We start from the raw sequence: 12,718 nt of genomic DNA, 5'->3' as shown, positions 1-12,718 counted from the left end.
TAAAATCCCCCAGGTTGACGTGGAGCACTAGATGGAAATAATTGCAAAAAAAGCAAATGGGAGATATTTGGAAACTCCTCAATTAATCGAATTGTCCAACAATGGCGCTACAGGTTAGTGGCGTGACGGAAGATGAATGGAAGAGCCATTACAAAAGTGACTTCAACAAGCCGGAAGGGACGGCCCCGGGCAAAAGCCTTACTGCTGGCTTGGTGTGGTCTTTCCCTACCGAGGAGGATGATATACGACGAATCAGCAACTCGCGAGCGCCGGGACCCGATGGCCTGACGAATGCCATTCTGAAGGGAGACGCAGAATTTTGGGCAAAATTCTTGGATCTTGTTTGACCGTATCAAGAAGTTCATGCAGATCTCATTAACCTGGAAAAAATCTGTAGTGGTCCCCATCTTAAAGAAGGGCTAAAAGGCTGATCCTAACTATATCATGGTCCTGAAGTCAGGGGTACAGGTATGCAGGAGTCAGAGGCATGCAGGAGTCGCATGCACAGGAGACCTGGGTGGACACTGTCTAGGCTCATGAACAAAAGTAAATAAGAACATCAATTTAACACCAAAAAGCTTTTACTATGGACATAGCACTTCAGATGCATGAACCTTGAACATTCCATCCATTAAGCAGCCCCAAGTGTATTCTTGGGTGTGGCTGCTAATGGATTGCCTTCGCACGTGCTCACTCTCTAGGAGTGGCAGGGTGTGGCTGGTAAGCCGGCCCTAATGGGCGTGCCCACGATCTCAGCTATATAAGCTGCCCCGATCCTCAAGACAGACTCTTTGCGTTATTCTGCACTTACAAGCAGCGTAACGCTCACCGTCGCCTGAGGTCAGACTTATCTTTGAAGATCCTGCTTCCTGCCAGCATACTTACCAACTGGGGGAAGCTGTTCTTACCGGTACATCTCTTCGGCGAACCAAGTATTCATGTTAACACTTTCCGGAACGCCAAAATCTTCATCTTGCCACCACAGCACGAGACACTCCATCGTCGACAGCAGCGCCTGCAAGGAAAAACAGAAGACCGGGTTAGACATCGAAAAAACAGTCAGTTTAAGGTTGCGCTTCCCCATACTTCAAGCTTTTCCTTAATTAAACCATCACTTACCTGCTGTCGAACATTGCGGTAGCATTCATCTTCCATCCGGCCGCATCTCACAGCTGAATTGAGGCCGCATTTCCATCCAAGGGAAGAAAACAGAAGAGGGGCGTTATTGTGGGCATAAATAGGAGCAACATATAAAGACATTAAAGAGAACCAACAACATCACAAGAGCTCAAGAAAGACTTAAGGAGAATCGTAGTCGCAGCTGGACTGGACTAATCCTTATCGGGGAACAGTGAAGGGACTAGATCCCATTCGACGTGCCCCTGCCAGAAGTAGCAGGACGGAGAGCTTATCTTCCATAATTCACAGGTGAGCTTTATGGGCCGGCATATGCTCACAGAAACCATACTTTGGGATGAAGGGTTCGAGAGGCACAACAAATACAGATTGGTACACTCACACACTCTTATCTCCACGCAGGAGCAGTATCACCACGTACCACCGCTCACAGCTTTTCTACTGAGGGATAGGCCTGAAGGGGTTGATTCAAGTTGAGGGAGGGCTGCAACCGTGCCCCAACGCCTCCGCAGAGACCAGGTGAGCGTAACATACTATCGCCCTCCTCGATCTGACGGATAAGGTGTTTGCCAAGCTACTGTTGCCAGCTTTGGACTCATGGTCACTGGCAGAGGGCGGTTGGACATTAAGTAGTCGGGACTTAAAGGGATGAGCAGGTCATTGAATGTGCTCATATTAAACCTTATGAAAAAAACGGTTTATCAACCTTGACAAAAAAACCTATCTGGCTTTTATTGATCTCTTGCAGAAATTCGATTCAATAAATCAGAAAAGGCTGTGGGACAAGCAGGCCAAGTGGGGATTCCCGTGGGACATCTTAGAAGCACTACAAAATCTTCACAGAGGAACATAGTTACAGATGAAACTGGACCAATTTGGCACCCTGTCGAGGCTTGAAACAAAGTTGTCCTTGTGTGCCGGCCCGCTTTAACCTTTTCCTATGAGACATTAGACTCACCCTTAATAAAGCACAAAGTTTCCCCCCACACATTAACAGAATCCATATTGGCCAACTCTTGTATGCAGACAACGTTATCTTAATAGACCAAACTCTGGTGGGCCTGCAATGCAAATTTAATGCCTTAAACGCATACGTACAAGAGAATGACTTGAACGTCAACAAATCAAAGATCTTGACGATTCAATCCACTAAAGGGAGGAAACCGTGTAAGAACTCATGGTATATTGATAATGAGTGGATACAGGAATTTTCATCTTTTACATACTTGGGAAGCTGTACAAGTACATCCTTGAAAGAGGTTCCGCAAACCTACATGTGCAGATCCAAAATGCAAACCTTGGGGAACCAGGAAGATTGATTGGGAAGAGGTTTGGTAAATTCTCTATTATCCTAGTCGTAAACGTTGACAAAATTAATTTTGTGCCAGCTGTGACCTTTTGGGCGTAAGCACTTGGGGCAATACCAGTGAAAATTTGGGATATGCTAGAAGCAGGATTTTGGAGTTAAATCTTAAAGATCCCAAACTGTATCCCAGCTGCAACATTAAGACAAGAGTTGGGTCCAAATTCCATGAAAGCACAGGTTGTGGAAAAAACTGTCCCTATTCCGGAATTGCATTTTGAACAATCCCGTTTGAGGTTTTGGCATCCTAAAAGAAGCCATTGAGGGTGATTGTGACAAAGATCTACAGGAATGGAGAAAGACTTGCTGGGATGTTTTGGAAGAGCTAGCCACGACAGAACTACTACTACTGACAAATCCTGTCTCGATAAAAAAACAAACTGTGGAGACAAGACTGGATCTTGACCCAGGAGAAAGCTAAGCAGGTGAAATCCTGTCACCAGGATGTCGTATGTTGACCGTATAACTTCCTGCCAAAGTACTTAACAAAGTCTCCAAGTAGTTGGTTAAGATGCAAATTCTTGCAATTGTGCTTGAACTTGTACTCAACGTTAGAAATTCAAAACCTTAGGTCGAGAGACCGTTCAATGAGTGCCAACTGTAGACTATGTAAGGCAGGGAATGAGCGAAACACTCAAACATTTGGTTCTGTTTTGCACAAGCAATGACTCCACAGAGAACGAAGATGCCAGGTGCATTCTTTGGAGAGTTTGAACCACATGAAGGGGGCGATTGATGGCAGACTTGTATGCAGGGTAACAAATCTTCTTAATCATTGCCCTAATCACCTATTTGGAGGAGGTTTTTAAATGAATGATAAAGGAGATGAGAACAGAAAAGAGGACTTTGGAAAGTAAATAAGTAATTAATGGTTTGTAAGATTGATTGGAATTCCTTTTTTTTCTTCCTTTCTCTTCATCTGCTGTAAAAGGTTAAAAATGTATGATAGTTATATTACCTTTCTAATAACATAAAAATATATATATATATTCTGCATTTTACAAGAAATTAGTTTCCAGGAGCGCCCTCTACTTAAACCTTGGAGTCATGCCCTAATCCTCCCTGTCTTATTTTCTGTCCCTTTCGTTTCTGCAAATTCTCCTTCCATACTCTAATGCACCGTTTTCATTCTGATTTTTGTGGAATTGGATTCTGATCAGACATTAAGGTTTTGTCTGCTCTGGGAAGGCACCTAATTGTAAACCTTTCTTTTCAGATGAGTGTGAACCAGAACCTTTAAAAAGAAAGACCCACCCCACGGAGCCAGCTACTAAGGGTAATGTTATAATCGGTTTCTTGGAGTCCGCTTTTAACTGCGTAATGGAATCTTACATTGATTCTTTGGCCCTTTTCAGAGCAGCAATTTCTTTAAACTCATGCAAATTGGTTTTCGTGAAAAGATTGAATTATTTTTAAATTCAAAACCAAATAGATTTATGGAGCAGAAACTTAGCCTGGGTGGAGGGATGGGGTGACTATCACTTTTTGTCTAGCAGTGGATCTTTTATAGAATCAAATGCTTGAGCATTTCCGGTCATCAGACTGGGAATCCCCCAGTACATCCATTTTTTTTGTCATTTGTATAGCACCTTTCACCATAAGTATGGTCCCAAAGCGCTGTTTGGTTGAATGCCCTCGGTGGGACCGGAATCCAAATTTGGGATAATTCGGAGGTCCGATTGTGCGTGTGCATTTCGGCCATTATAGTTACGTGAGGGTGGCATGGCCCTTTTATTCACCTATGACTGTCGTGTGGATGGGTGCAGTGGAGGTAAAATAGATTTATAATTGGTTATTTATAACATGCTGAATACCCAGAGGTTTCTAAGCACGGACCCAGGGATCGAACCTGTGTGGCTCCCCCATGAACAAACAGGGTGATTGTGTTTAAGGAGATAGGTATGTGGGAAGCTACACTTCAAATTTCTGTGGTTAAAGGTAGCTTCATTCTTATGGAAGAGGTGCTGTGCAATAGTGTTTGTGTTATATGCGAGTGCAGGGTGTGTGAGATAAACATGTGCCTTCTGTTGAGCTACGAAGGTGGGGCGGGAGGGGAGAACATGGGTTAACTGTACAAACAATGTTTACATCCTGTGTTCCATGTACAAGGAGTGGTACGTTTCACCGGTACGTTTCACAGGTGATCAAAGTGCTAGATGACTGTATTCTACTCAACCTCTGAGAGGATGTTAGAGTGAAAAATTGACATCCTTCGTTCCTTTTAGTGTGAGACAAGGTCCCCATTTCATAATTAAATGTCCTTCTCTCGGATGATCAATGTTTTCCCCAGGTGCATTTAAATGTGATGCATTGCCCACCTCTGGGCCCCTATCAGTGCAATACCTTGCACACTGACACAAATATTCGAAGTGTTGGATATTGTAATACCTGCATGAGTCCTCCATGTGTTGTTGGTGGCCCCCAGGGAGGGTTTGGAGGTGGCAGAGCAAAGCGGTTGAAGGGAAGGAAAAGGCTAGTATCTGGCAGGGGGACAGGAGGCCGGGGGAGTGCAGGGTAGCGCTGTGGAACTGCTGGATGAATGTGTGGGGGTGTGCACAAAAGTGTTTGGGAGTGGGTGCAGAGAAGCACAGGGGCATCAGGAAGTCTGGGGTGGGGGGGTGGCTATGGGGGTACACCAGGTATTGAGGGCTTTCCTGAAGGCCAGGTAATCCTCTGAGGCAGAGCAGGGTAGGGAGTTCAAGAAAGTGGGTGCAAGGAAGAGAAGCAGGTAACTCTTAATCTAGAGAACTTGAAAGTGACGACTACTAGGTGTGCAGAGCCTGACTTGAGCGCTATCATGTGAGATGGTGTTTGAGGAATTCTGGGCCTTTCTTGTGACTGGTGCAGTGTGTAATACACATGTCTTTGAAGAGGCCCGTCAGCTGATGGGCAGCCGGTGAAGTTTCCTGAGTGCAGGGGAAGAGTGCGAGGAGGAGCCTTCCTGCAGATTTTGAATCAGTTGGAGTTTTCTGAGTTGGTATGTAGGCACGCAAAGTGGAAGGAGTTGGGCTAGTCTAGACGTGAGAGGATGATGGCCATGATTGCCAAACTCTATGGGGGTAGGAGAGATGAGGAAAAATCTGCTTGAGGGTGCAGAGGTGCATGGTGCAAGATGTGACGGGAGAAGGTCAGGTCCGAGCTAATAGTGCATTCTACGTTTTTGAATGAGCTCGATAGTGGGCAGTGGTCCTAAGTAATGCAGCCATGGGATAGGTTGGGGAAGGTGAGTTGTTTTACCGCAGATTAGGATTTTGTTTTTTCCAGGGTACTGGAGCTGGTGGTTGGTTGTCATTCAGAGGTCAATGTCTGAGAGGCAGGGTGCCCGGTCTGGGTTGGTAAAGGGTGAAGAGGGGGTTGGGAATCTTGATGTTCTGAGTGTCGTCAGCATAGTTGTAACATGTGAGATTTTGGGAACGGATGAATGGGGAGGGGTGACAGGTAGAGGTTGAAGAGGGGGAGAGGGAGTCTCCCTGAGGGACTCTGTGGGACTGGGTGGGGGTTGGGCGGATCAGAGGAGAAGGGTTGGGGAGAGATCATTTGTGAGTGGCCGGAGAGGAAAGAGGAGATCCATCTTATGGTGGAGTCCCTTATGCCTAGGTCAAAGTCTGTTCATAAGGATGAGTAGGTTAATTGTCAAAGGTTGCTGAGAGATCAAGGAGGATGAGCAGCGCAGCCCTCATAGTCTGCCTTTTCAGGTCATCCCAGATAGAAACCAGGGTTGATTCAGTTCCAGGTAAGGGTCTGAAGCCAGACTGGGCAGGGTCAAAAAGGACTTGGTATTTCGCTAAATTGAGCATGCCATGCGATCTAGTAATTTGGCTATGAAGCGATTGTTGAAGATGGGGCAGTCATTGGGGGGAGGGGGTCAAGAGAGGGATTTTTCTAGTAATGGTTTAACATGAGAGGTTTTGTATGCTGGTGGGAGGATCCCATCTGTTAGTGAGTGGTTGATTATAGATCTGGTGAGGGTGCCTGCACACGTGAAAGAAAGGATGTTTTTGAGGAGGGCCGGGTTCTCACAGGGAATCAGAGGGACGGCTATTGGAGAGAAGCCTAGGGACTCTGGATGGGAAATTGCAGAGAAGGAACTGAAGAAGGCAGGCGTCCGGGGCAGCAGAGGCAATCGGTAATGGGGTGGGAGAGGGTGATAGTTTGGCGAGGATGCTGAGGTTGCTTTCAATGGCGATGTTGAAGTAATGGTCAGAGAGGGTGTTGCATAATGCCTCTGAGACTTTGAAGGAGAGGAAGAGCAGAGGGGAGTCTTGAGCTTAATCTTGTGGAGTTATTTGCATGAGTTGTTTGTATTGGCGATGCAGGAGGTGTATGAGGCATGTTTGGCTTTACTAATTTCAAATCTGTAGCCTCTCATCTGTCTAGCCAGAGTGGCATTGTTTTGGGTGGAAGGGTTAGCCCGCCAGTGTCGTTCCAGGCGATGGTTGAGAGTTTTGAGCAATTTAAGCCGAGGGCTGAACCACATGGTGAAGGATCTGTGCAGTGGGACGGGGTTTTGAGGGTGTTAAGGGGGACAGAGTATCTGACAGCCATTGATAGAAAATGACTGCGGAGGAGGTTCTTCCTTGGAGGGGAAGATTAGGAAGGGAGAAGAGAAGGGAGGAGGATAGATATGAGCAGATGGTTAACTTGGTCCAGAGCGTGATCATGGAGGAGGCGGCATGGGGGCGTGGAGGGATGGGCGCGCGGGTGTCGGGGCAAAGAAAAAGATAGTGATCAGTCCAGATGAGGGGAAGAGATGAGGTTGGACGAGCTAAACCCTACATCTAAGGTGTTACCTGCAATGTGAGTAGGGCCTGATATGAGTGGGTCAAATTGAGGGCTTCCATGTTGTCAAGGAGAGGATGTCATGGGGATGGAGGGGGTGTCAAAACAGATGTTTTAGATCCCCAAGGACAGTGAGGGTTGGATGAGCAACCAAGATGGCTAATACAGAGTTACTTGGGGAGTCTGCAATGGCTGTTATATCCCGGGGGTCTGCAAAGGAGGAGGAAGGAGAGAATTGCAATTTGACTAGCCGGGATGCCCAGTCCTCCATTGCATGGTTGTTTCTTGACGTGAGGTTTGTGGAGGATGGCTATTCCACCTGCTCTGCTGGCTGTCCCTAACCCCCCAGGAAGTAGCCTGGGTGGGTTAGGTGGGGGGCCTTAATGTGCGGTGGGCATAGACTGGGGAGAGGGGGTTAGGTGGGGGGGCCTTGTGTGCCGAGGGGCAAAAGTTGTCAGAGGACCAGGTTTCCGTGATAAAAAGTATGTCTGGGTTTTCCTGAGAGAGGAGGTCAAAGAGTGTGTTTGTTTCTGGCGACTGATCTGTCGATGAGGATGCAAGAGAGGGTGTGAGGGGAGCAATGTCCTGAAAAGGGAGGGAGAGAGGGGGTGGTTATGGAGGTAGATGCTGGGCACATGGGTGGGGTAGGAAGAGGGTGAAAGAGGGGATAGTATGAGAGGATGAACAGGGTTATGCATGGCATGGGAGGGGACAGGGTTGGAGTGTAGCCGAGTGGCGAGGAAGGGGGTTGCATAGGCGGGAGAAGGAGTGTGGCGGCTGTGAGTTGGAGGTCTTCTGTGCCTGAGCCGATGGGGGGGGGGGGGGGAGAAGGTGTGAGGGTAAGGGGGGATGGACCTGCAGAGTCTGGAAGTTTGGCCATGGCTGTGCGGGCTGTGGTTGTGGGAAGTTAAAGTTTAGTGTGGACAGGAGGGGTTTGGGCAGGGTGAGAAAGGAGGGAGCGGGGGCAGACATGAGTGGGTGCGGGTGAGGGGTTGGCAGGAGGGGTTTCCAGGGGAGGGGCAGAACAGGGTTGGGATAGTGCCCATAGGAGAAGGTGTGAGGAAGAGGGAGAGACAGTCTTTCAGTGGTGGAAGGGGCGGGACAATCTGAGGTGTTATGGTGGGGGGCCTGGGAAGGAGCCGAGGAGGTTGTGGTGGAGGGGTGGGTTTCTGGTTCCTGATGCACGAGAGTGCTCCTCTGACCTTGGAATTGTTGGCATGGTGGAGGACTTGGGAGTGGTAACTAAATTCAGAGGGAGACCGAGAGCAGAGCAAGGCCTAGAGAGTGTAGACTGATGTACAGTGAAAACATTTAGGAAATAGCTTATGGATAAAGGCTACCCTGCAACTGTTGGGCTAAGATGGCTACCTTGCAAGATGAATCTTGTGCAAATAAGACTGGGTGACACGCTTATATTCAAATAAAATATGGCTTCCTTACAACAATATGCTAGCTGCTAGATGTAGCTGAATGATGCGGTTGGGCCAAAAAAGTAGGCTAGGGCTACCCTACAACCTTAGGTTAAAGGCACGATAAGGCTACTTTACACCATTAAGCTGAATGTAAAAAATGGCTAACACAAAGGGCTCAGTGCAGAGAAAGGCTGACTCACCCAAATGGCCTAAATTCTGAAAAACCGCTAACTTGCCCAAGTGGGCTCAAAGCAAACTATGGCTACCATAGACAATTAGGCGACATGCATAATAAGGCTAACTTAAGGGGGCTGAAAGCCGGAAATGCCTAGCTTACACAATTGGGCTAAACCCCAAAAATGGCTTCCTTAAACACATGGGGTGAAAGCATAGTATGGCTTACTGAAAAGGGCCAAATGAAAAAAGTAGCTCTCACCCAATTAGGCTAAATGCAAACAAAGGCGAACAAACTCAATGGGGCTAAATGCACAGTATGGCTAGTTGACGCTATTGGCTAAAGGAAGAATAAAGCTACCTTACACAATTAGGCTAAATGCAGAGTATGGCTAGCTTGCAGAGTTAGGCTAAATGAAGGACGAGGCTAACTTACAATGCAGAGTATGGCTAACTTGCACAACTAGGCTCAATGCGGAGTATGGCTAATTCACACAGGCTAAACGAGGACAAGGCTAATTAGGCTAGATGCATGTTGCTATATGAAATTGGGAAATAAGAGTGGAGGGGTTTTACTGGAGTACAGTAATGGCTGTACTCCATGCCCACACCACACTTATCTGTCGCTGTAGGTTGTCTGCGTCAGGCAAACATGGGTTGGGGCTGCCCTTTGTCTTGTAGCCCTTAGCCAGTGGCTGCCCGGGCAGATTCTGAGTGGGTATTCTAAATTGGTCACAGGGCCCAATCGGCGGGTGAGGCGGGAGGTGGAGGGAAACAAGGAAGCGAGCTGGGTGGGTGGACAAACGCCGAAAGGCAAAATAAATCAAAACATTCCAAAAATTCAAAAGCAGATGCTGGATGTTGACGTGGGCAGGGGGGCACACTTGCCTCAGAGGCAGCTGGAAAAAGTGTCTGGGGGCTGCTCACAAAGGGCCTAGACCCTCGTTTGAAAATCAGCTGGCCTCACGGCCAAATCAGAATCTGGTGGGAGGTGGAGGGAAACGAGGCAGCGGGTTGGTGAAGGTGCGGGAGGGTGGACTAACACCAAAGGGCAAAATAAATCATATTCAAAGGCAGGCGCTGGATGGTTTTGCGGGTACGATGGGACACACTTAACTAGGAGGCAAGTGGAAAAAACGTGATTGCAATACATTGCCTAAAAAAGCTGTGCATATAAGATTTTGCAGGTTCTCTGTGCCAATTTAGTCTTTTCTTTTTAATTCTTTTTTTTATCCAGATCAATGACAGGTGACTCCCCTTTAGCTCCAACCAGTACAGCCACTTTTAGATTCTTCACTGCACGTCTTGTGACAGGAAATCTTCCACGACTTTCTGAGCCTTTTATAACTATATAAACATTCAAATTTAGGATTCTGACAATCTTTATCCTAAAATAGCAGCTTTGTTTGCTTTTCAGCTGCCCTCTGAACTGTGGAAGTGTCCTGTGGGAAGTTACCCTTAGGAGACAACCAAGAAGACATGTTCTCAAGTAATTCAGTTTTATTAAAGTAAAATGCCTCTTCTAGCCCAACTTCTACAGTGATGATTCCCTATTCTAAAAAGACAATAACAAATGGGTGCTCTTTAGGATGTCTTCCAAAACAACTTCAGTCCTGTGTCAAAACCTATCCTATTCTTCTGACTGGCCCTACCACTAATAAAGGAAACATAAATTCAGCCTAGGAAAGTATTTTCATTCCCTTTGTTTGGCCAGGACTGGCTGGTTCCTGAGCCTCGGCCAATTGTCTCTCTTGATTCTTTCTCTTTGGTTCAGGCCTCTGTCTGCTAGTGCAGTTCACAACACATTCATTATATTCCCTTGGTTTCTAGGAAAGTGGATTCCTGAACCCCTCAAAAGTATCTGGCTCCGCTCAAAGGTTCGGCCCTTAATTTAGCACTTGTTCATCCACAATGTATTTTTACGTACTACAACACGTCTTGGATTCCTGCTTAAACTTATTCTTGTTTACCTCTCCCGTGTGTTACAGTCCCCCCTTAAATCATTGTTTCGCTCCACCGTGCACCTTCAGGCTCTGCTGGAAAGAAAGGTGGGCACCACTGTGTTCAAGAATTGTAATTTCGAAGGGATTGTCCTCAGACGTAGTCCTTATCTTTGATAGATCATCTCCCAGCTTGCTAGCCTCGGAAAAAATGTTTCGGTAGAGGGTGCTGCGCGTCGACGTCCCTCAAGCCGATGTCCCTCGACGGCCTCCGTATCGGCGCCGACGTCACCATGCGTATAAATAGACTCGCGCAGCGTCCGTTGCTCAGTTCCGTTTTTCCGCGCTTCGTGGGGCCTTGGAATATCGTTGCTCAGTTCTTCAGTCGAATATATCAATATATTCCTCGTGAATACCGACTCGTACTCGATGGCTTCCTCACCCGAACCGACTCCTCCACGGTCCGGCTTCAAAAAATGTCGAGACTGTGGAAAGAAAATGTCGTTGACGGATCCTCACAGGATCTTTTTGTGGTGCCTGGGAATCGAGCACCATTGTTCGGAGTGTGAGGACTGCATGTCCATGACGGCGAAAGCCTTGAAGGAGCGTAAGGGGAAGCTCGAGAGAGGTAAGGCAGTTAAAACTTCTACGAAAGTTTCCTCGCCATCATAAAAGACATTCTTGTTCTAGGTCTCGAAGCAGTTCCCATCACTCTTCGAGATCTAAGCATTCAAAAAAGAGACGTCGAAGATCCCCTTCCTCGTCTTTGTCTTCTTCCGCTTCCCCAAAAAGGGTCTCCTGCCCCACAAAGCAGAGCTCTCAGGCTGAGTGGGAGGAATTCAGTAAAAAGATGCTAAGCGTCTTCGAGAAAGCGGTCTCAACCCCCTCGAAGACTGCTGAGGGTGATACCCTGGGGGAAAGACCCGAAAAATCAAAAAGCCGCGAGTCGCAGTACCCGGCGAAAGCAGCCACTCGAGAGCGTCACAAACCCTCGAGTAAAGGCAAAGTTGCGTCTTCGCCGTCGTCGAAGATCCCTTCGACACATAGATCGTCGTCGAGTCGAGTGACGCCGTCTTCAACGCCGAGAAAGGATAAACCCACGGCCACCTCACAGCCAGTGGCCATACCCAGAGCCTCGAGCACGAGAATGTCGTCGACAACCTCGAGTAGAATCCCTCTACTCTCAAGTTCATCGAGGCCTCTACCACCTTTCTCGTCGCCTTTTTCGATGGCTTTGATGGCTTCGAAGCCTTTAACGTCCGCGTCGACAACCCAGCAAATCATGACAAACTTGGCTCCTTCTGCTCTGGAAATGGGATTTATACCATTTTCAAGACCTGATCACTCCAGGGTCTTATCTTCTATTAATGAAGAAGGGGAGGATTCGGATCAGGAAAGACCTTTTGAGTTGCAGGGATCTGCACCAGAGGAATTTACCTCTGAGGAAAGTAGGTTGAAAGACCTCCATGAAACCCTACAGGAAGCAAGTGGGTTGGGCACTTCCCCAGAAGTGGTATTTGTCACACCAGACCCAGGGGAACATGCTGAAACCTCTTATAGAACCTTGATGGCAAGGATAAGAGTTTATGGGATGGGCCACACCCTCGCCTGCTTTTCAACAAGACAACCTCACAGACATCTTGGTCAAAGGTCCACAGGAGGATCCTGTGGTGCCATTTCATGCGGCTTTACAAAGGAAAATATTGGCAAACTGGGAAACACCTGAGGTAATCTTGGCAGTTAACAAAAAATTATCAGCTAAATAATCGGGTGTCTTCTGCTGACCCTGAATATTTATCCAAACAACCAACTTCGGAGAGTCTGGTTGTTCAGGCAGCTACTTCAGCAGGTAGTAAATCGGCTTACCCTACTGTACCACAGGACAGGGATGATAAGAGATATGACTCTATGGC

At 47.4% G+C, this 12,718-nt stretch overlaps 1 protein-coding gene across 3 annotated transcripts in view; it reads left to right on the top strand.

Moving 5' to 3' along the window:
* Nucleotides 1–12,718, top strand: part of LOC138537572 (torsin-1A-interacting protein 1-like) — a 731,597-nt gene that overhangs the window by 681,135 nt on the left and 37,744 nt on the right. For 2 of the 3 annotated variants that reach the window (XM_069641458.1, XM_069641460.1), the window contains one exon: nt 3,717–3,776. The exons of the other annotated variant lie outside the window; for it this stretch is intronic. In XM_069641458.1, the coding sequence (XP_069497559.1) occupies nt 3,717–3,776 (60 nt within the window). The remainder of the gene's footprint in view (nt 1–3,716; nt 3,777–12,718) is intronic. 3 annotated transcript variants of the gene reach the window in all.

Source organism: Ambystoma mexicanum, chromosome 1q (genome assembly GCF_040938575.1).
Source record: "Ambystoma mexicanum isolate Mex_15411 chromosome 1q, UKY_AmexF1_1, whole genome shotgun sequence".
In the NCBI taxonomy this organism is placed as follows: domain Eukaryota; kingdom Metazoa; phylum Chordata; class Amphibia; order Caudata; family Ambystomatidae; genus Ambystoma; species Ambystoma mexicanum.
The sequence above is the reverse complement of the archived record's forward strand: the minus strand, read 5'-3'. Positions and strand labels throughout refer to the sequence as shown.